The following is a 21867-nucleotide window of genomic DNA, read 5'->3' as shown; positions in this document are numbered from 1 at the left end:
TTAGCAGGGATATTCTCTCTTTCTTTTAATGAAGAAATGTGGCAATAATCGGGGAACACAGGGCAAAGATCACCACAGTTTTGGGAGAATAMTGAAAAAACAACAAGAAAACAATCACACTATAGAATCTAATTCTGAATTATGTGAGATTAGGTTAGTCTCTAGCAGAGAACTAATTAAATGACACATAAAACCACAAACTACTTAGTCTTCCTCAGAAAGCTCTGAGGACAGGGATAGGATAGCAGTAAGCAAGACTACTCCAAAGCCTGGGTTTGAGGGCTTTTTTGCCTGCTATTCAGTTTTTTTAATTGTAMACTAAAGAGTACCAAGCCAAACAATTAACTGTAATTAATAACRTTGATAATGTGTCTCATAGGACTTGCAGTTTCTAGCCCGAGTCTCCACTTTCTGCTTCAGTGACGCTGTTCACCCTGATGTATCCACTAGGACTCACTAGAGCAAGACAGCGTGGCTGGAAAAACAGGAACCAGATGACAGAGAAGCTGAGAAAGGAAACATTAATGTACCTTGCCCAAGATGTGACACAGCAGCATTATCAAATGGGATTAGCTTTTTTGTTTAAAGGATTCTTATTGYTTTAATTCCTTACTCCCAAAATCAGCTTCTTTCGAAAGCCCTTCTACAAGTTCTCAGTCAGCCTGCATAGTATTCTGAGCAAGCACCAAAATAGCTGGAGGCTTAATATTCCACTGCTGATCTTCASAACCACTCAGTTCCCTAAATTATCCTTCTGCTTTTTCAAAATTAAAAATACAAATGAGACCGTGAGCTTTTCAGAAAAGTGGCCCATGGCACAATTGAAACTATGACCTGAAACTTCTGGTTATTAATGGACATCTTAAAACAGTATTATTACAAATATCCCAAAATATTTCTGTTTACTATTATGGCACTTTTAAGTATCTAAAAAAACTGCAAAATTGTCTTTTTAATAAAAGGYATTCCTTAATACATTGAACAGCTTGACAATACTTTCAGCTGAAAACGCAAAACCCATTTACGTCTTAAGTAGAAGAGTTTCTTTTCTGTGCACAACAGCTGAGAGGCTTGTTATTTTATTGTAATCATTTTAAATTCTTTTTAAGTGAGACAGACAAGAAACAGGAAAAGAACAGAGTGCTAATTTCGAGTGTTGGCATATTTTGTCTGCTTTATGACAGACAAAAAAAGGATTTTCTGTTTTCATCTTATATTCTGAACCGTAATATAATATAGTGACATTGATTCAAAAGTCAGATAAGATCTGTGTTGACAACTACAATTCTTTTATTGGACATATTTACTGAGCATTGAACACTGCTGTTTACGTCGGCACAGATTTAAGAATAACACCACAAAAATCAAAATGATAAAGTGCAGACCTGTACTGAGAAGCAGGCCTGGTAAGTCAGTCTATTCCTACAACTCAGCAGAAAAATAAAAGAAAACTGCCATTACAAGAAAAAAAAAAAAAATATTGTAAATTGTGCTCCAAGTTAACAGAGCAGTACAGCTTTTCCCAGATATTCCCAAAATATTCAAAAAACAAGTCTCATGAGCATAAGCACACTGTGTTTGTTGCAGTAAATATTTTCAGCCAGACTTTGGCTTACACAAGTTACAAAATTACTTACAAATTTAAAAAAGGTGTGAACTGAATAAAACAGTTCTTTTGGCATAATTTCTTTCCTTAAYGTTAAATAGTGTTTTTGTGAACAAGCAATTTACCAATGACCAAATAAAAAAGTAACCACAAAGAGCACTGAACATCAAAAATGTGGTTTTCTGCTAGTTAAAAAAAGCATTTTGCTTTTTTTTTTCCTGTTTTTTCTTTTGTTGCTGTTGTTCATTTGTTTTTTCTTCTTGTGAGGAACCCTGCAAACAATTTTCTTCTCCATTCATTTTCTAGAAGCATCATGTGCCTCTAAATAAGTGTGTCTGTGTGTGTGCGCACGTATGTACATTATATTTCAGAATCAAAATTTATACACTACTCTCCTCTTCTTATCCCCTCAAAAAAGTCTCCCTGCCACGACTTTCTTCAAATAATAACCAAGACTGATGAGATACACTGGAAGAAGGAAGACAGTGTAACTCATGATTTTAAATCACAGTCTCTGATAGATTTCATTTCTACTTATTTCAGAATTTCCTCCTTAAAGAGGTTAAGGAAATAAAATAGTAACTTCAGGGTGATCTAATCTTTCCCATCTCATAATGGCAGTTTTCTGACAGGAAAAAGATATATATTTCCAGAGCTTGCACAGATCCAGAAAAAAATAGCAGACACCAAGAAGAATAAAAACTAATATAAGCTAAAACATTATTTTGTAGTAAACAATAGAATATAACGTGCAATAGTGCAATTTCTCCTTTGCTGCTCCAACAATGCAAGTCTTGTTATCGAGTCCACTGCATTTTAACATAACAGCATTTCACATCTAACTACGTGCTTGTCGTGAATTGCTGGTTTTGCCAGACTTCTGAGCTGAATCACTTTGTCCAGGCTCTCCCTTTCCCTTTCCAAGGTGGCGAAGTTTCTGATCCCAGCGCTGCATATTGAAATGCAAAAAATAATAATAATATATAGAGAAGAATAAATAACCATCACTCAAAACAATCACACGTGTTTACAGACCATTCACTTCAGAAATGCCCCGTTAGAGACACTCCTTCCTTGTGTAGAATAGGCTTACTAAGGAACCATGATAAACCTTAACAAGGGAATCCTGCCAGACTATGCTCAAATGAAGAATATTTGAAAGAAAAACAGGTTTTTGCCCCTGAATTTAATCACTGTTTTTCCTCCTACCATTTACAACTCAACATTACAGCACAGTACTTTGGATACTTGTCCATATAATTTTGCAAAGGTGTTAATTCAAAAGGATTCAAAAGAAACTGAGAGAATTGAATATTATTTATCCTAAAATTATATTCCTTGTAGGAGCTGAAAAAAATTCTGAGGAATAAAATCTGTAAAAAAGTATTCAATATCTGTAATTTAGTTTACCTGAGAGCAAAAAGACTTTTTGAGGGGAGGCAGGGGTTTGAGGGGGTGGTCGGAACAAAAGTCTTGATTGCTCTCACACCGTTGTACATTTGAGGTAAAATCCATTCGTCTCTCTACTTTATTCAGCGTATTTTTCTGAATAATATAGGTAACACGCCAGGCTAACATTAAATCACTAAGACTAATGAACTAGGGCCTGTCTGTGTATTTTCTCCCTTTTCTTGAAAAGCTGGGAAGGGGGCAAACATTTTATGATATTTGGGGTGTTTGACTTTTGGTGAGACGTTTTCTTACCTTTACTTTTTTACCTAGACGATCCTTCCATTTCTCAGCTATGGAGCCTTCTACCAAGAGTAACCTACATATTGGAGACAAGCAGTCGTTTTAGTAACAGGTGTATATAGGCTGTATATAGGCTGTACAAGCCAACACAAACAAAACGAAGAGCTCTGCTTACAGAGAGAGCTTTCTACCATCCAGCAGCCCAGCTGAATTTGATTAAGGAGATGTACAGGAGCTATACAGCAAGTTTTCAGACTAGTGCCTCTGAAACACAATTCTGTGGGTAGGGGAGTAGATGAACAACACGTATGCCTCAAGGACAAGGCCTAAGGAGTTACCTGGAGCGCTCCTCATCTTCATAGCCCATTATGATGTACTCTTCGTTGGCACTGAGCGGTGGACAGAGGCAACCCGAGTTTGTGTAAAGGTTTACAGTGTCCTTGGGGATGTTCACCAAAGAAGATTTTAGAATCTCCTTGACTTCCACTACTGCCGTGACATCGTGACATTTAGTCTTCACCTCCTTCACCTTAGCCCGAATGACTGGGGAAAAGTAACAAAGAGTGGACTTAACAGCAGCAAATATTACGGGTTACCCACAAGCTAATCCTAATAGCCTCACACAGATTAGCTTTTTTGTGTGCTCATTTACTAAAAGTGTAGCTGGACTCTAGAAATTTTCCCACTCCCTATCCTTTGCTTCTCCTTACATTCTCCATGAAGAAGGCAATCCATACTAGATCTTATTACTTGTATGTTTTCCTCCTTTCACTCATACTACAATTGCTCCCTCCTYGACTACTTGCAGTACACATGACCAAAGTCAATTTGTCATCTTTAGCCTCTCACAAAATGGGAATATGCATCAAAGCTTATTGTATCACTGTCTCCACTGGAGGACAGGCCTTCTTATATTTTCTCTCCAGTGACCCAGCACCAATCTGCTCTGTTCTTTATGAACTCCAGTGCTCCTAATCTTGACCTAAGATTGACCTGTCTGATTGTTTCTTGCCTTATCCTTTCTTTTCGCCTTAAGTTGCTTACGAGATAATGTTGCTTTTTAAAGGCTTTTCAAGTCTCTCATGGTATCCAATGAACTGAAACCACATACAAAACCAAAGCAAATCCAGAGGCCATACTCAGAGAATACTACATCTTTCACAGTTTGCAGACAATAGAAACCCTTCCCATTTCAGGAACCTCCTATAACCTATGTGTCAAAGGTAATACGGAAGAAAAAAAATGACAAAAGAAAAGAAAACCATAGACTTCTCTCTTCTCATGCATGGTCCATAAACTCATTCAACCAGAATGTATTTCAGCTAGTTTAAAAGCAGCTTTAAATACAGCTGCCAACAAATAAGTATGATGCACTCAATACACACAAAGTGATCTCAATACACACAAAGTGATCCACTCTCTTAAAATCTTTTAAGACTTTAACACAAAATCTTACTTTAGTTTGGAGATCTTTCAAATGCCTTTCGAAAGCTCTTTAGTTTTAAAAGAAAGAAAAGAGGGAAACATTGTGATAAAGAATACAAAGAGAGACAGTGGTTAGTTATCATCTCCAAAATCATTCCTGCGCAGCCATCTGTAGCACGCTCGGTAACTTTCTATAACATGCAGGTGCAGTATCCAACAGACAATAGTCATTCCATAAAGATTCCACAAAATCCACAAAAACAACATAAATACATCTAGTCACCTCAAAAATCATAGTATTTGACTGAAAACAATACTAACTTACTAGTTTCTAACAGAGTTTATTTTTAAAAGAAAATTATTTTGCAGTAATYATATAATCTTAATGAACATTAAGTAACTACTACCATTTAGTCTTTAAAGGAAGTTCAGTGTACCTAAGACTATTGAGATGAGTAACAGGTGGCAAGAATGGACCCCACAAATTCCAATCTCAAAATCCTAATTATTCAACCCTTGTTAATGATATATATTTACCGACTTCATCAGGCTAATTCGCTTGAGGCAAGTGGAATGAGTAAATGCAGCAGACTGGATCTGTGATGCATTTTAGGATTAGGGCRATGTGGGTAGTAGACATAATAAGAACATCATGCTGTTTCCTAAGTGCTACTGACTGCCTAATATGGCCTGCAAGATGTCCAGTATTGGCTTCAAAAGCTTGGAAAAAAAAGAATCTAGTACGATCCTCCAATGAGTTTGGAAGCATGAAAATTTGTTTTCTAACAACAGTCCTTTTCTGTGCCAGTAGATCATATACAAGCTGTACATCAAAGGGAAAATATAGGCATAAAAGTTTAAGATAGTACATGAATTCTGAATGTAATCTTGTATTAAAATACTAGGCTAATTCTTACTCATTATTCCACAAGCACCCACAGTTTTGACTTTGGAATCAGTCTTTCTGTAATTAGGATTACTGCGTTAACAAGCCTACRTTTGTGAAAATTTCCCCATCCCTACATATTTAATTCCCTTACTGTGGCCTTAAAMGTCCTGATCTCCTCCTAAAGCCTTGGTCCCCTGCAGCTCTCCTTACCGTAGTTATAATTGTTCCGTAGATAGGTCTTCTGGGTAGCTTTTATAGGCTTACATTTGCAACGTTCTGTAAAATAGAAACCTTTGTTTAGAAAGAATAGAGCACGTGGCAAGTCACAATCTCTCTGCAACTCCAAGTTCATATCGAAAAAAAAAAAAAAAGTGCTTTATTTCTAAAGTAAAGTGCAGCTAAAATGYAGGTAGTATTTCTCCTTTGCTATCAACAGAAGGACAGGCCCAAGGCAAAGAAATCAATCTAGCAACTATTAGTCAAAATGGATCAGTGTGGTATTTTTCATGCTATAAATCGTGTTTCATATTCTAAATGCAGATCCAAATGAGAAGTTAGGAGCCAAGTCCAAGGACTCCGATACCTAGAAGTCTGCACCGTAGTGCCTAACTTTCAGGCTTCACGTCCCTAGTGCAGAATCCACAGCTTTAAAGCAAGCTCTGACACTCACTTTGATGCAGGAAGGAAACTAGAAAATGAGACAGAAATGGCTACCCCAGGAAACTCACGGGGCGAGCCAGGAGCTGCCTTGGTTCCACAGGTGCAGATGGGAATGCTCTGCTCAGTTGCTTTTAACATTGCATTTTTTCTGATTTTTTACTTTTCAGATGCAGAACAGAAGGAGGTCCTAACCCCGACCTCRGAATCCATATGCAGAAATCCTAGCACGAAGGGAAGGCACCTCTGTCTCTTCTTTCACTGAACAAAAGAGAGCTTTGTGTTTTCTCGTGCAGCTGGGGGTGAGAGCCATCTTTATTGCAGTCTCAAGAATTTACCAAGAAATCGGAAATCAGAACCCTATGCTGTCCTCAGGCTGAGGGAATTCAAAACTAATTGCATACCACACAGGGAGGCATCTGAGCTTCTCTGAATGAGAAAAAATTTAACTCCTACCTGAAGCTGTGCCTCTGAGCAGCCAGGAAGGCTACATTCCCAGAGCAGAGGCAGACACGAGACTGCATGTGAGAGACGTCCCTGGCATGGGAACCGCAACTGTATTTAATCCTTAACCTAGAAGTCCATCAGCACGGAGGGGTGCAGACAAGAAGCCAGGCTCCTTCACCACWGGGACAGACCACTTCACCTTGTCGGCCACCCTGTCATGCTCCTTCTCAGCTTCCCAACTAAGAGTTTGCTTGAAACAATTTCAGTAGGGTAGTGTTGAAGTTCTGGCTTCTCCCTTAAGAAACTATAAGGGCTAAAAAAATCCATGACCAACAAATAATTGTGTAGTTATAAGTGGAACAAGGAGCTGCTCATGAGGCTCTCCTGAGGAACACGAGCCTGGCGAGCCACGAGGAGAGCGAGGTGCACACAGGCAGGTTTTGACACGCACCAGGGCCAGCAGCTGGAAACCTCAGTTTCAAGGCAACAATTCTCTCATTGAGCTTGAAACTCCACAGATGCTTGGAGCTCTTACTCTCTACTGAGGAAAGATCAGCAGTTTATTGGCAACATCCCCAAGGTCCCACTGCGGTTTCACCAGCATGCTCATTCTTTAATTTGGAAAGAATAATACGGCTAGCAGAGCTGGAAAGATTGCCATTGCCTGACCTAAGTCCTTCTGAAAAATCTACGCTGCGGAGCATCACATCTGAGTACAATTTAAGCTTGTACTTGTACTGCATACATAGAATTTGGACATGTAATAATAAAAATATGAGGCAGAGAGCCACCTCTTGTTTGACTTTGCTGTATAAAACTGATGCAGAACTTCAGATTTACTTTAGATATAACAAATAGGGAAATTATTAGCCCATACAGCAGAAAGGATGACCTGCTAAACACAATACAAATGATCACTGTCAAAGTGCTATTTCCAGTGTTTTCAGACAGCTGGAAACAATAACTGATGTAAAAACACTTTCATTAGTACCAGGGGAGCGCTAATGCTGAAGCCTCAGCCCCATGCTTTTATTAACACAAAATGGCACTGCTGGCTATTTCAATGCAGATTTCCACTTATTCCAAGCGAGTGTGCAAGAGGAATCTGGTAGAGGTGCACAGTCAAAGCCAGCTCACTGAAATCTCCCCTGCAAGCCCCCTAATGCCCCATTTCAAACAGCAGGCTCCAGAATTAAGCAGACTTTGTTCTCTCTTTGGACACAAGCAGTGGAAGCAGGATCTAGTTCACAGCAGAGCAGCTGACTGGGGCAAAAACCCAGGTGTCCTGACTTGTGCTCAATGTCCTATATATCCAGCACTGTCWGCTGACTGTTCACCCAGCATTTAAATGGAAGAGGACTTCATACAATTTATTTCTATACACCATTGATCTAACTAACACATACAGCCAATGGGTAAGAAAAATTTAGAGTTTCAAAAAGGACTTTATCCCCTGGAAATGATTCCTGCATTAAAACAAACAAATCAAAAAAAAACACAAGGATGGTATCATGGAGCTTTGGACTTCTCAAACTATTATTTATTTTGGATTCTTGTAGTTCAAAATATAAAAAAAACAAAACCTTTCAAAGAAGAGAATATTGTTTCCTTTAAYATTAAAAATATCTTCAGAAAACCACGTATTTCTACATATAGGACCGACTTCAGACTTCATCATTATAGCAAGCCTGTTGCATGCACTACAAACATAAGCTTTTGTATGACAGTGTGTTAAAATAATAAAAACAGAGAAGGAAAGTGATTCTTGGCTTCCCTTCTGCTTGCAGACTTCAGGCCAAATTGTGGCCCATTTTACAAGTTGCCTCAGAAGAGGCCATAAAAGTCCTGATCCTAAGACCCATACTCATGCATGCATCTCAGAATTCAATTCCACAAAGTTTTAGACTATTAATTTCCTGGTCTAGAGAATTCTGCTCTGTGGTACTAGAACACCAACTCTCATATTGTCCTCAATTTTAAGTCAGTATTAATTTTCTTTTTTTTTTTTTGAGATAAATACATTTCATTGCTACTGCTCTAGAATCTTATGTTCTTAAATGAAGGATAACTTCTAATAACCCTGGTGCTTCTGAAATTTCTGAGAGCTTTACAAAATGATGCCTTATTTCTAATTCCTATTGAGAGAWAAAGATGCTGACACAGTGAGGCATCAGGGCACTTGTTGGGCCAGCGAGAAGCGCACTGCAGAGCTCGAGTGAACTCAGCACTCCCAGCTTCTCCTGCCTTCAAATGAAGAATAGCTTGAAGATGAGAGAAAACATTTTTGACTGTTGCCTGTTTCTCTCAAGATAGAGCTTTCCACAAATAGTGTCAAGAGAGTAACCACAAAAGAGGGCAGCAAAAGAAGTATGCTGTAAAATCCCATTCTACATRAAACATGAGCAGTTACTGATCTGGATATCTCTGCTTTTTCCAATGCTTGTTTGTCTGCTTCTGAGCCTGGATATTCTCTCCCTTGAAGCCACCAGGGTTCTCAGAAGAGCACTGGAACCACAGCAGCAACATGTCCACAGCACTGGGAGACACAAAGGCCCACACGGCCTTTTATTGGTATTTTAGCTAACTTTAACTTAAATAATATTTATTAATATAACCCAACATAGGCCTAATCTAAGCTCAACATCCATGCCTTCCTTTTAAAATTTGACCTTATAAATACTGAAATAAATGTACTGCATGGCAAAACGGTTTTCCCCAATAATCACTACCTACAAATATGCCATCCTAATATGCATGTATGCATAGTCTAAAATGCATCCATAACACCAATCAGCAGAAGTACTCAAATCCGGCAAATTCCTTGCTGCTAAAGAACAGATAAGTAGAAGAAAAAATGCTAAAAAAAATGCTAAGAAGTTAATTCAGTTAACTCTGCTAAGAAAAATACAGGTTTTCCAGTCCCAAAATCTCRCTTTCATGTGATCGAAATCACAACCTACAAAAGCACAATCCACAAGATCTGAAGACAAGACAGAAGATTTAGGCATTGGTCTTAAATATACAAAGAATTTGCAAGACTATAGCTTATTATACAGTGTTATAAAATGTACTCACCACTGCCGGCACCTCTACAGTTGCCATTATTAGAATCCATTGGGAAATCTGGCATGGATTTGAAAAATTTGTAAAGAAGGGTTAGTATTTTGAATATTGGATTATTTCAATACAGCTATATTAAAAAGTTTTTTTTTTTCTCTAATATTTAACATATTAAAACTTAATAATTTTATTAACAAACAAATAAGCTGCAATTTTCAACAGGTCAGCCTGTTCTCGTTGAAGTTGTCATGAACACTAAATTTGAGTGGAACCAGCTCAAAATGTCAAATGTGAAAGCAGGTTAAATGTCACATCTAYACTGAGATATAGATCAGCAGGTTTGGGAGAAGGATGGGAAATCATAGCATGTACTTCAGGCATCTCAAAATACATATGTATTGTTTGCATTTAAYAAGATGCTGAAGGAGAAATTACTTTTGGTTTGTTTTATTGGTTACTGGGGAAATCCAACCAACCATAATCAAATCATTGAAGAAAATGCCAAAACAAATGTTTCAGAACTTCCCTTTCCCCTCAGTTTAAAAGAAAAATAAGTGATTATTTTGAAATAAAATAAAATAAAATAAAATAAAATAAAATAAAATAAAATAAAATAAAATAAAATAAAATAAAATAAAATAAAATAAAATAAAATAAAANAAAATAAAATAAAATAAAATAAAATAAAATAAAATAAAATAAAATAAAATAAAATAAAATAAAATAAAATAAAATAAAATAAAATAAAATAAAATCACTGTGTCAAAATTATAAATGTTTCTAAAATCAGTTCTTTGGAAGTAAAATGGGTCCCATGCTGGTAAAAATGCATAATTTCAAATCTGTTATAATGCATAATTTCAAATCTGTTATTTAGTAAATCACACTTCCATTTATTGAATTTATGCAGATACTTAAAAACAAAAATAAATATATTGTTGCATAAAATGTACAAGTAATAAAGAATAGCAGTTTCAGTACAGGCAGAAAGGTAGCAACACTTTATTAGAATGATAAATAAATCAGGGAAAAATATACATGAGCCTTCAGATAAAGCCCTCCTTCAAGACTGTATGCCCAAAAGATGTCCAGCTTCTTCACCTCTTGCAGCCAATGCCACACAAACACCACCTTTCTTACACCCTCACATTATGAGTTATGCAAGAGCACAGCTACTAAAACACAGATCAAACAAATCCATGACTATGGAACAAATCTACACTCCAGCAGCAAGAGCTATAGGGATCCAGCTGTAATACAATCCAGGTCACTAATAACACTATGTGTAAGTGAAGGGTTTAGATATATGGAGTAAATACTAAGGCCTGAGGTTGTTATTTAATCATAGACGCTGAACTACAAATACGTGTTTAAAGCTCTCTGATGTGCTGGCAGTGCAGAGGGAASTATCAAACACGGCTTGTGGTGGTCACTGCATGTGGTGACGAGGCCTGGCCTGGCAGTGTTGCCCCTGGGACAGCAGCAGCTCCCGCGCACGGAGCTCTGCATCTGCTGCCACTAGCTCTGCCAGCTCGGGCAACTGCTCAGCTTGTCTTCAGGACCAGCGCGCTCTGCACTGGCCCTACACAGCGTTTTTTCTGGTGCTTCACCTGGCCCCAAAAACTACAATTCCCGCCAAAACAGACACTATGTCAGTTATGAACGAAGGGACGTTTGTTCACATTTCTAAATCACATTCCTTATACCAGTAAAACTGCTAATAGGGGCTAAACCAGAGAAGGCAGAGAAAGACATCCTTGCAAAAGTGAAGGCTGATTCCAACATCCACACACTTCATGAGACTTAAGATCTGCATTTTGACCCAAACTGCCCACTTCTGACCATCCAGAAAAATCACCTCCTGTTCAGTTTCATAGTCCTGCACAGGGCTGTTTTTGATAATAAACGTTTCCTTTGCCATCCAAAGAGAGCAATTCTAAAGGATTAAAAAGCAATTGTACATAGCAATAAATTTGTATATCGACATACAAGTCCATAATTAGAACCTACAACTGGATCCAGTTCGAAACCACCACYACCACCATCAGTGGAAAGTCCAGTTGACTCTGAAGTCTTAATTAGGTACTAATTTGATAGAGCTGTTRTGTTTCTGTAACTTTGGGCCATGGCCCCAGCCTTGACCTACCAGCTTTAATCCACAGCAGTCAGTAGCATTATAGCAGTTCACATTAGCCAAGAAACTGTCCTTGTAACCAATATACAGAAAACTCCATTGCAATGCAGTGAGGGCTGGTAAACACTCAGCATGCCTAATATAATCCTATAATCCCAAAAATAACAGGGAATTAGACTGCTTTCCAGCAGACGTTCTCTTCTACTTCTAGGTATGTGACTTTTTTTAAAACACAAACACCACACCACAAGCTCACCCCATTTCACAATCCTGCACGCACTTGCTCATCTGCTCACTTGTGCCACCCCCAACCAGTGGGTACGGGTATCTGCTGAAACAGCCAGCTGCACTGCAAAAAGAGCAGCCTGGCAAGCAGTTGTGTTCAGAAGAGCTTTTAAAGGAAAGCCGTTCAGTTTTTGTGCCTTAATTGCATTGCACTCTGCAACTGTGGCCACAGTCCATGTTAATCAACGAGGAAGAGGGTGCTAAGCAGGTACTGCTACTTTTAACAACAAGCAACTGACTTCCAGTTGCTGCACTTCTCTTCAGAACTGACCTCCCTGCAAAGCTCTGTCTCCACAAAAGAGCATTTTGAAAGAAGTATCTGTCAACACTGATCAGTAGGATTGCCAAGGAGGAATATTATCCAATGCTCAAACTCTAAGATTTCCTATTAAAATCTGATTAAGGAGAAAAAAAAAATGAAGTGATATTTCTTACAAACCATTCCAATTATTATTTTTTTTGCAGTGAGAAACTCTAAAAAACACTCAGAATAGAGCGGAATAAAAGCTATTGCTATTGTAAGTGTGCAGAACAACAATTGATGGACCACAGATTTGGAGAGGTTTGGAGAGGTTTGGGAAAAAAGAAACAATTTCATGGGAACTTAATTCTGAATACACGATCTTATTTATATCAGTTAAAAAATAATAATAAAATTTAGAAGAGGAGGAGCAAGAGAAACAGAACCAAGAGTAATAACATGATGTTGATTATTGCTGCAATTAAAAGAATAGCCATTGCTGAAGCCACTCCAGGAACACTGCCCAAAACAACACCACCACGGAGGCTGGTTGTGGCTTGGGCACTTTCTGCAAATGAAGGTACATGAACCCTGTTGATTAAGAAACCTTTCAAAAACACTTATGTTTAGACTTAGCAAACTACTTCAGCTCTTAGTACCTGTGCTTATCTGACTGCAATAAAAAAAATGAATAAAAATATTTTTAAAAAGATTAAAAATATGGTAGTTAAAATTTAATACAGGTGTCCGCATTGTCTTTGTATGCTAAAGCATAGAGCAACTTGCAGCCTCATAACACTTCCATTCTATATATATCTGGGGAAAGCTGCCTGTCTTATCTTCCATTTACATCAATAAGAAAACAAATATTTCTCACTGTCTGCACCGAAGTCTGACAGGCTTTGATAACGTTCAGCTGTGCAGAGCTCCTCTTTTCTTAGACCATAAAGCCATTCTAGGGAATTCAGTCTTCAAATCCTGGCAACTGGAAGTGATACTGTAACATAATCAATTATATTACCATTAGCCGTGTTTAACAAGGTTTAACATTCTCTTATTTAAGAGCTTTGGAATTCTCTTATTTTGTTTGCTCATGGTTATCTCCTTTAAACCTTGCACCTCGTGATAATTTTGTTCTTTAATTAAGAAATTAGTCCACTTGAAAGTTGGGCAAATGACTAAAACAAGTCTCCATTCTAAAACGACAGTGTTAGCATRTGTAGTCTCCCCGAGGAAGGCATATGTGCAGTCTAAAACACTTTCCTAATGGCCTGTAGAGCCTGACTACAGTAAGCAGAGCTAAACAAAGCGTGATCTCAACTGTGAAAATAAGTATTTTGGAAATTAAGTTATTAAAGTATGGAAAATGAGCATCAGAAATTACTCTTTCACTTTTGTTTTAAGTATACAATGCCCAGTTCATGTAGTGGGTTACCGTGAATTCAGCTAGGCAGACATGACAAAACTACACTTAAGACTCTCAAAAATGTCTTCTACAAATCAGTTTTTCTTTAATGTTTAAGATGTTTAATATTTAATTATTTAAAAGTTTCCAAATTCTGAACAGCTATCTTAAAACAATCRCCCCAAATGGCTCTAACATTGATTTTATGTGGCTGATATCTCACTGCGGTGTTTCCTACTCTCCAACAGCTCATAACGAAGTACTGAGCACCTCTGAGTTACTTTTATGTCCACTTGTAATAGAGGCTGTTCCTGCTCTTCAACAAGTAGATACAGAATGGACAGGGATGAGCAGACAGTCTAGGGTACTGGAAAGTCCCAGTTTTTCTCATAGGGTAATTCACATGCGTTTGAACTGCTCAGAAATCCTCTTGCGACATGGATTTGTATTACAAGACTGTAAGCTGTGAACTCCAGAAATATGGAACCAGATAACTAGGTGGATCTGGTTTCCCCACAGAATATGCAAGTTAAATCACAGACTAAGTACTGCTTCTTATAAATAATGAAACATTTAACAACATCAAATACAGTGAGAAACGACTGAGACATTTTGCAAAATTCTGTAAGAGAAAAATGAAGGTCTGTGAATTCATCTCTACAATAAGCGTCTGTGAATTCATCTCTACAATAATGCTTTGGCATGTGTGCTGAATGAGCAACCAAACGCTAGCAAAGAATTTGGTTACTTATTATGTGTAAGATTCAAGACAGGCTCTTAGATGCCAGAGCTGACAGGCTGGCTAATTCAGTGGCCTTTGTTTGCTTCTGTACATGTTTCTTACCACTTCACAAAATAAGGAAGATTTGACAGGAACGAAGACAACAGATAACCCAATAAACTTGAGGAAGAGTGAGCCTTATGCACTCAGCGCAGACACTGAAATATGTGAAGCAAGAGACATTCTGAACAAGGTAGAGAGCAACRCAACTTACATACAACTATTGAGGATGTATTATACAATGACAGCATGTATCGGTATCCGGGAGTGGAATCACTTTGTTCCACATAAAAGCATTCAGGCTTCCAAGATAAAAAGCCTGGGACAGAGCTGACCTTAGCACACACTGGTGTTGCAACTGTAAGGTTGACACATTGTCAAGAGGCTTTTCTTGTTTAATTCTCCTTCCTACACTGTGATTTGTGGGATCCTCCAAATCAATCAAAATAGTGTCATATTAGACTCCAAAACATTTACATAGTGCCTTTTAAACACAGCCCTGGAGATTTCTTCTGCTATGTAAGTATAAAGGAATGACGGTGTTTTCCACAGGTGATGGAAACTGGACCAAACTTACTGACAGATACGAAGGATCTGTAATATAATCTATATTTATCATGTGTTGCATATATTATTGTGTTGTTATATATTATACAAATATACATAAAGTAACAAGAAAGCAAAGTTTACCACAAGACAAATGGTTGAAGGTGGTCCCTAAAACCTGAATGACCTTGGTCATCCAAAACCATCAGCAAAGTACAGCAATTTTGGGGGAACAGCAGAAGCCAGGAGGGTCCTCTGTTTAGTCTTCTTTCCAACTGCACAGGTTGTCTCTAACTGAATCCTAAACAAGGCACTGGTGACATTCTCAGCAACTTTCTCCACCACAGATTTATCAGTGCTTATTTCATCCCTTTAATGCATGGGTAGCTCTGAAGAAACATTAAAGGGAAGACAACTATCTCCCTCATTTTCGTGAAGAGGAAGGTTCCTCAAACTCTAGGCTGCCTAAGAAAAAAGTTGATCTAAAAGATGCTCATGGAGGATTAAAACATAACCTCTTTAGTAGTAACTAAGAGTGAACTTTTTACTGGGATTTACCACAGATTTTACCAACCACAGCTTCTCTACATTTTATACTAGCCATCTATTGTAGGCATAAGGTGTACAACTCATGAGTGAAATTTTCATCACTTACTGTAACACCAACTAAACAAAAAAAGTCAACTTGGCATTGTCAAAATGACAATTAAAGACCAATTATTTTCATGGAGACAGAGATCAGATATAAGGAAAGAAATGGGTTTGTTGGAACCAGTGAGGCAGAACTTCCAGAAATCCCACATTGCGGAGCAACAATCAACACTTTGCACAACCACACGTTGAGCCTGTGATCAGAAGCTCAGCAGATAATAGAGGCCGGCAGTCGCTGATGCTGGCACAAAGCAGAGCCTCTCAGAGCATCTAAAACAAAATTTTTGGAAAGTTTTATACAGATACTTCCCAGCTGAAGAAGAGTCAGATGACAACTGAACTGGCACAACATAAAATCATCAAAAGCCTTTCAGTCCATAGAACCAGCAGAAGAAGCTGYCACACCACGAGCACTCCAAGTCCTGTAGCCACTGGCCTTGCCACAATAGACAATTATAGCAGATAATTAGACAATTAGACTCCAGAGCTGGAGTCTCCAACTCTCAGACTGTACCTAACCCTTACAAAGTGCCTATGCCTCTCACAAGCAGCTCATGCCACAGAAGACCATCTTCTCAGCGCGCAGTGTAAGAATAGCCCTTGGACCAATCTGAACCACAGGTTCTTAAGAGACCATGGCAGATCATTAGGAAGGGAAATGAGAAGTCAGGCCTTTGAATTGCCCCTTCTCAATGGCAAACAGCTGAGCACACTATCTTTTGGGCTGCCACTTACCATAAGGGATTAAAAAMCACATGAATCCTTCCTAGTTAATAATGCAGAGACTCTGAAAGCAAAGAATACAGTACAATCCTGTCATTTTGCAGGCAGAAAGTCCTCCCTCTGCCTTTTGTTTTGAAAATGAAAAATGAAGATTACATTTCTTAAGAATAAAAAAAAAAAATCCTTTTCCACAACAAAAGCCACTGAGAAAGAAAAATTGTGTACGTTTGCTCTACTAAAAGCAGTTTAAAAACAGCATGAAGTTCAGGAGTGCTCAGGAGGAAGAATAACTGTACTGTATACTAACCATTGAGTAGTTTGTTATTTGCATCTTCTACTTGGCTGCAATCCTTTATTTGGAGAATTGGGAAGCGTTCACCATACCTCTTCCTAGAACAGGAATACTTCATTCTGCTTTCTAAAGGAGCATTTTTATTCCCTCAAGAAGGATTCTTTCAGTCTAGTGAATAATACATCGGTTCAAAATTTTAAACCCAGAAATGAGAATGTCATCAGGTTCTCATTCGCTGAAAGAAAGTTTTCATGGATTTTCGACTGGAATCATTCAAAGAGGTTATTGTACTGCTGTGGTCCTCAGAAATAGGTAACTCTGGGGCAATTTCAGCAAAACTTCCTCCCTTCAGATTTGTATGTGATTGCTTTCAAATTGCTGTAGACTTGCCAAGCCTCCCTCAGTCTGGATCCATTTTAAGACTGTTGTGAAAGCATCTCAATGCTGCAGCGAAGCGAGTTTGGTGTTCAAAACCACATTCCCCCAAACCATCCATCCCAGCAGGTCTGTAGTCCTCAAAAAAAACAGTAAGAAGAGATGCAGAGACAAAAATAGGTAGGTAAGTTTATAGGCTGAGTACTGTTTAAAAAAAAAAAAAAAAAAAAAAAAAAAAAAAAGCAGCAAAGGAGGAGGAGGAATGATTGGAAGGGTCAGAATTTTAATACAACCTCAGATATTAGAATATGAAGTGTCATGTAGCCTCGAAGAGGAAGAAAGGATAATTTCATGAAATGAGAAAAGAAATTGAGTTAGCCCAGCCTGCAAATAAACAGGGAGGAGTAAACAGAGAAGCTTATCTGGGGAAGGCTGAACAGGGGAGCAAGGTCAGGAAACTAAAGCACAAGATCTCTGGAGAAGAAAACAGGAATTTAACATAAGCGGTAATAGGATAACAGGGCAGTCAAACTAAAGTGCTGATCACTGCAAGTCAGAAGCTAAAAAGACCTTTCCTTCCAAGGACACTGGTGATGGTGGGAAGAACAAGGGAAACAGGGAAGAAATCACAGCAGGAAGCAGYGGCAGCGGGTGCCACAGCTGCAGCAGCAGAGCTGCTCACGCAGAGAGCAAGGAAGGCAGAGGGGAATGCAGGTGCATCCCTGCCTCCAGGCGCTGCCTCCTGCACAGGGCTCCCTGGCAAACCTGCTTTTTCTGCTGCTTACACACACAGTCCATGCAAACTCACCACCACTGTGACTTACAGCGTGCTCCATGCAACCCCATTAGCTCATTGGCAAATGTTTTCCTCAAGAGAGACAGGCCCTTTTGTAAAGGTCAAAGCTCAGCCATGATAACTACCACTAACTACTTCAACATTCTGTTCAGAAGCTACTTCACTRGAGTACTTGTGTGCTGCTCCTCGTATCATGCTGCAGGTGTGCAGCGCTAGTCCCAAAGACTGCTCCCATTCACTACCAGCAGAATCACAGTCTCAGCGGGACAGAAAACCTCTCTAGCAACAGCTCTGCAGTGTCCTGGGCACCACAAACACCCATCCACATGGAGATTTTCTTTCTGCTCACGCAAGCCTCCGGCAGCAGCAGCACCGTAACGCACCTAAAAATCAACTGCCTACAACCTTGCGGTATGTAGCAGAGTAAGCAGAGCCAGCGGAACAGGATGCAGCTGGAAAGCCGCGGGGCTCCGCAAGCTGGAGCAGCCCCTTGGAGGCCATCGCAATAGGACATTAGGTTAGAGCAGACAAAACTGCTTTAACAGTGGACCCAGCCGATGGCTCCCTGAGGCCCTCAGTACGAGACRCACTAAAAACAGACCTTGGTTTCCCTTCTCCTGGCTGTACAGGGGCAGGACCTGTGCGCAGCTGCGCGCGGGACACAGCGCGCACCCGTGTGCTTCCCCTGCAGCTCTTCTCCCCRGCAGCCGCCCTGCAGGGCCGCTGCTACCTGCCCGTGCTGTGCTGGCACCAGCGCGGGGACGTGGCTGCATCCCGATGCCTGGCAGCCGCACAGGGCCAGGTGAGGGCATCCCACAGAGCCCGCGGGCGAGCGGCAGCCAGTCCTGCACCGCTGGAGGATGAAGGGGCAGCGCAGCCAGGCACCGTGYGGCTCGGTGGGACAAGCACGTCCCACACAGGCAGATGCTGCTGACCACATGCTGAGGCTAAGCCTGCGTACAAGCAATTTCCCACGTACATGAAAGCTGCCAGAAGCCAAGTTTCAAACCTTGGAAAGGTTTGAAACCAAGTTTCAAACCRGGCTCTGCTGCAGAGCTGTCACTCMTGAGATTTAGCTAGGGTAGAACTTTTCTCTTGACTGTTACTGGGCATAAAGATGGAGAAGATAGGTTAAAAAAAAAMCACACAGTGCATGCGGGGTGTCCCATGAGAGGCTCAGGGTGAAGGGGGCTCCGCCGCTTCCCAGCCTGCCCGTCCGTGTGCGCGGGCAGCGGCGCAACCCGCGGGAGAGCCGGGGGCGGGGGGAGAAGCTGTCGCCATTGTCCCCGCGGACTCACCGGCTCCCTCGGCGGTGACGATGGCCTCGGGGGAGATGCACACGCCGCGCTCGTAGACGGGCAGCTCGTCGCACGCGAGGCTCTCGGGCCAGCTGTGGTTGTAGCGGCGCATGATGGGCTCGCAGCCGTCGCGGGCGCGCTGGCACACGGACTTGCAGGGCTTGATGGGGTCGTAGAGGAACTCCAGCGTGCAGATGGGCGCGTACATGGCGCACAGGAAGAAGAGCAGGTCGGGGCTGCAGTTGGTGCCCAGCAGCCCCTCGAACTGCTCCATGGCCAGGATGGCGTTGGCCTGCGTGCTGTGGTGCAGGTGGTTGGGCATCTTGGTCATGTTCCAGGGCAGCGGCTTGCACAGCGGGATGCGCACCGGCTCGCAGGCCGCGGCCCGCGCCCGCGGCGCCCCGCGCAGCACCACGGCGGCCAGCGCGAGCAGCGGCAGCCCCCGCCACATGGTGGCGGCGGCGGCGCCGCCCCGCGGGGGCCGCCTGCGAGCGCCGGGGACGGGCGGCCGGAGCGGAGCTGCCGCGGGGCGCTACGCCGGCATGGGGCGAGGGGCTGCGGCGGGGCGAGGGGCTGCGGCCGGCGCCCTCTCGCTCTGCGGCCGCCCGGCGCGGGGCGGGGCTGGGGCCCTCGGGCAGCCAGGGGCCGTTGGGCGGGGCGGGGCCGCGGCCGTTGGGCGGTTGCGGAGCCGTTGGGCGGTTGCGGAGCCGTTGGGCGGTTGCGGAGCCGTTGGGCGGTTGCGGAGCCGTTGGGCGGGTCCGGCCGCCCCGCCCCGCCCGCGCCGCGGATGGGAGCGGGTCGGGGCCGCTGCGGTGCCGCCTGGCCCGGAGCGCCGCGTTCGCCACCAAAGCGCCCGTTTTCCATAACAAAGAGCMGCAGGCGACGCCGAAAGGCTCGAGCCCGGCACGGAGCCGGCGTCCCTGCGAGCTGCATCCCTGTCCTGCGGTGCAGGACGAGCCGCGTGAAACGCGAGCGAGCACGAACAGCTCCGTTAATGCCAGGAAAAAGAGAACAGATTTAGTGTTTAAAGGCATTCCAGCCGTCCTACAAAGTGAACTTTGAACAGAAACAGCATACAAAAATACTGATTATATTATAGACAGAGGTGAATGCATTGATTTCTACCTTAGTCCCTGAGAAATATTCATGTATGGTATGAGAAATACCTAGTTTTGAATGTGCTGCTGTACCTGGCATTAAAGACTGAAAAGTGCATTTCTCATATTACTTGCTAGACAATTAGTTGCAGTTTGATTAGACAATGTATGTTAAACACCTTGAAAAGAMGGATGAGTGACCATTTTTAAAGAAGAATCTATAATAATATAGTTTTAAATAAAAAGTCAACTAAGATCAAGTCAACTGAACCACAGCACTGGRCATATTTCAGTGTATGCCTGAGCAGTAAAGCAAAAAATCTGCTATGGATATCATTTAATAGTAAAYGCCTAAGTTACTTTAGAAAAATAATCATAAAGTTTGATGTTAGGGTAGTTGTGTGGTAGTTGTAAAGTTACCTAACTTGGTTACTTACATATAACCTGTGGAGTTACAAAACCTGGTTTTCTACTGACATCAATGCACCACTTTTATTAATTTTAAATGGATGAAAATCTAGTTCTAGTAAATCAATTACAATTTGAAGTAACAACTCAGAAATGTTCAGCCTTTCATTCTGTCTCAGCAGACAGGCACTAATTTGAAGGAAGGAGTTGTTCTCACCACTTCCAGAACTAGTTTTTCCCTCACAAACTTGTAGGAATATGCAGAAAAGTGTACACTCGGTTGCCTTCAGTGAGGCTGCTCACAGCACTGGGTGAGCATAAGTTCTTACGAAACAGGCACCAGAATGAACAAATGCAGCTCATCTATTTACCAAGAGATCTGTCCTGACTCTCCCTTTCAGCTCTTCAAATTTAGGTATAGTGAAGCCTGAGGCTTATACATCAGAAGACGAAGCTCAAGATGTTCTTAAAAGTATATRGTTAAATTGAAAGCTTACTTACTCACCTGACTGAGACCAGGAATACGCTGCCTTTCTTTAGGGGACTTTTCCATTTGGAAATTTCCTTTTGCCTTAGCCCAGTATCTCAATGAGCCCATTCCCTCCTCAGTTATGGTGCAGAGCCGAACCTTTACAAAGAAATGGTCGCACTCACTGTTATTTTAAAGCCTCATTCAAACTCAGTGAAACGGCTCCATCGGCTTCAGGGAGTCATGACTTTCTGCTTATAGCCCTGAGGGGTCAAATTCTTCTCTTGAATACTCAGGCCCAGCTTCTTCTGATTCCAGATCATTTTCCCCTTTTCATTAACACACATCCCCCACAGCATTTTGACTGATTTCCCCTTGTAAGTTACAGTTTATGGGCAGATAACTCCTCGTAGGTACATAGGTCTGCCTGGAGCATATCTGTGTTGAGCAGTTCCATATGTGCTACAAGTCCATCAATTAAACATAGACTACTTTTTTTTAACATGTCTAGATTTGCATGAGATGACTTATTTTTACATGCTTGAACAATACCACGCTTGCTGTCTCGGTGCAGTCAGCAAGGACATCCA

General features: G+C 41.2%; 1 protein-coding gene across 1 annotated transcript; it reads right to left on the bottom strand.

Annotated features, from left to right (window-relative positions):
• Positions 1–2350: 2350 nt before the first annotated feature.
• Positions 2351–19771, bottom strand: FRZB (frizzled related protein). The gene is made up of 6 exons (XM_026052114.1): positions 19304–19771; positions 9792–9839; positions 5823–5888; positions 3637–3841; positions 3311–3374; positions 2351–2555 (listed from the first exon to the last, which is right to left on the bottom strand). Exons 1-6 carry the CDS (start codon positions 19752–19754, stop codon positions 2445–2447), a joined length of 945 nt encoding a protein of 314 aa, XP_025907899.1. The 5' UTR covers positions 19755–19771; the 3' UTR covers positions 2351–2444.
• Between the last annotated feature and the right edge of the window lie 2096 nt (positions 19772–21867).

This window comes from Nothoprocta perdicaria, unplaced genomic scaffold (assembly GCF_003342845.1).
Source record: "Nothoprocta perdicaria isolate Ctin4 unplaced genomic scaffold, notPer1 scaffold_83, whole genome shotgun sequence".
In the NCBI taxonomy this organism is placed as follows: domain Eukaryota; kingdom Metazoa; phylum Chordata; class Aves; order Tinamiformes; family Tinamidae; genus Nothoprocta; species Nothoprocta perdicaria.
This window is presented reverse-complemented; position numbering and strand designations above follow the sequence as displayed.

Coding starts and splice junctions, on each gene's coding strand:
- FRZB (XM_026052114.1), bottom strand. CDS start 19,754: ATGTGGCGGGGGCTGCCGCTGCTCGCGCTGGCCGCCGTGGTGCTGCGC. Junction 9,840..19,303: donor CGTCACCGCCGAGGGAGCCG/GTGAGTCCGCGG, acceptor AATCCATGCCAG/ATTTCCCAATGGATTCTAAT. Junction 2,556..3,310: donor GTCTAGGTAAAAAAGTAAAG/GTAAGAAAACGT, acceptor TTCAATATGCAG/CGCTGGGATCAGAAACTTCG.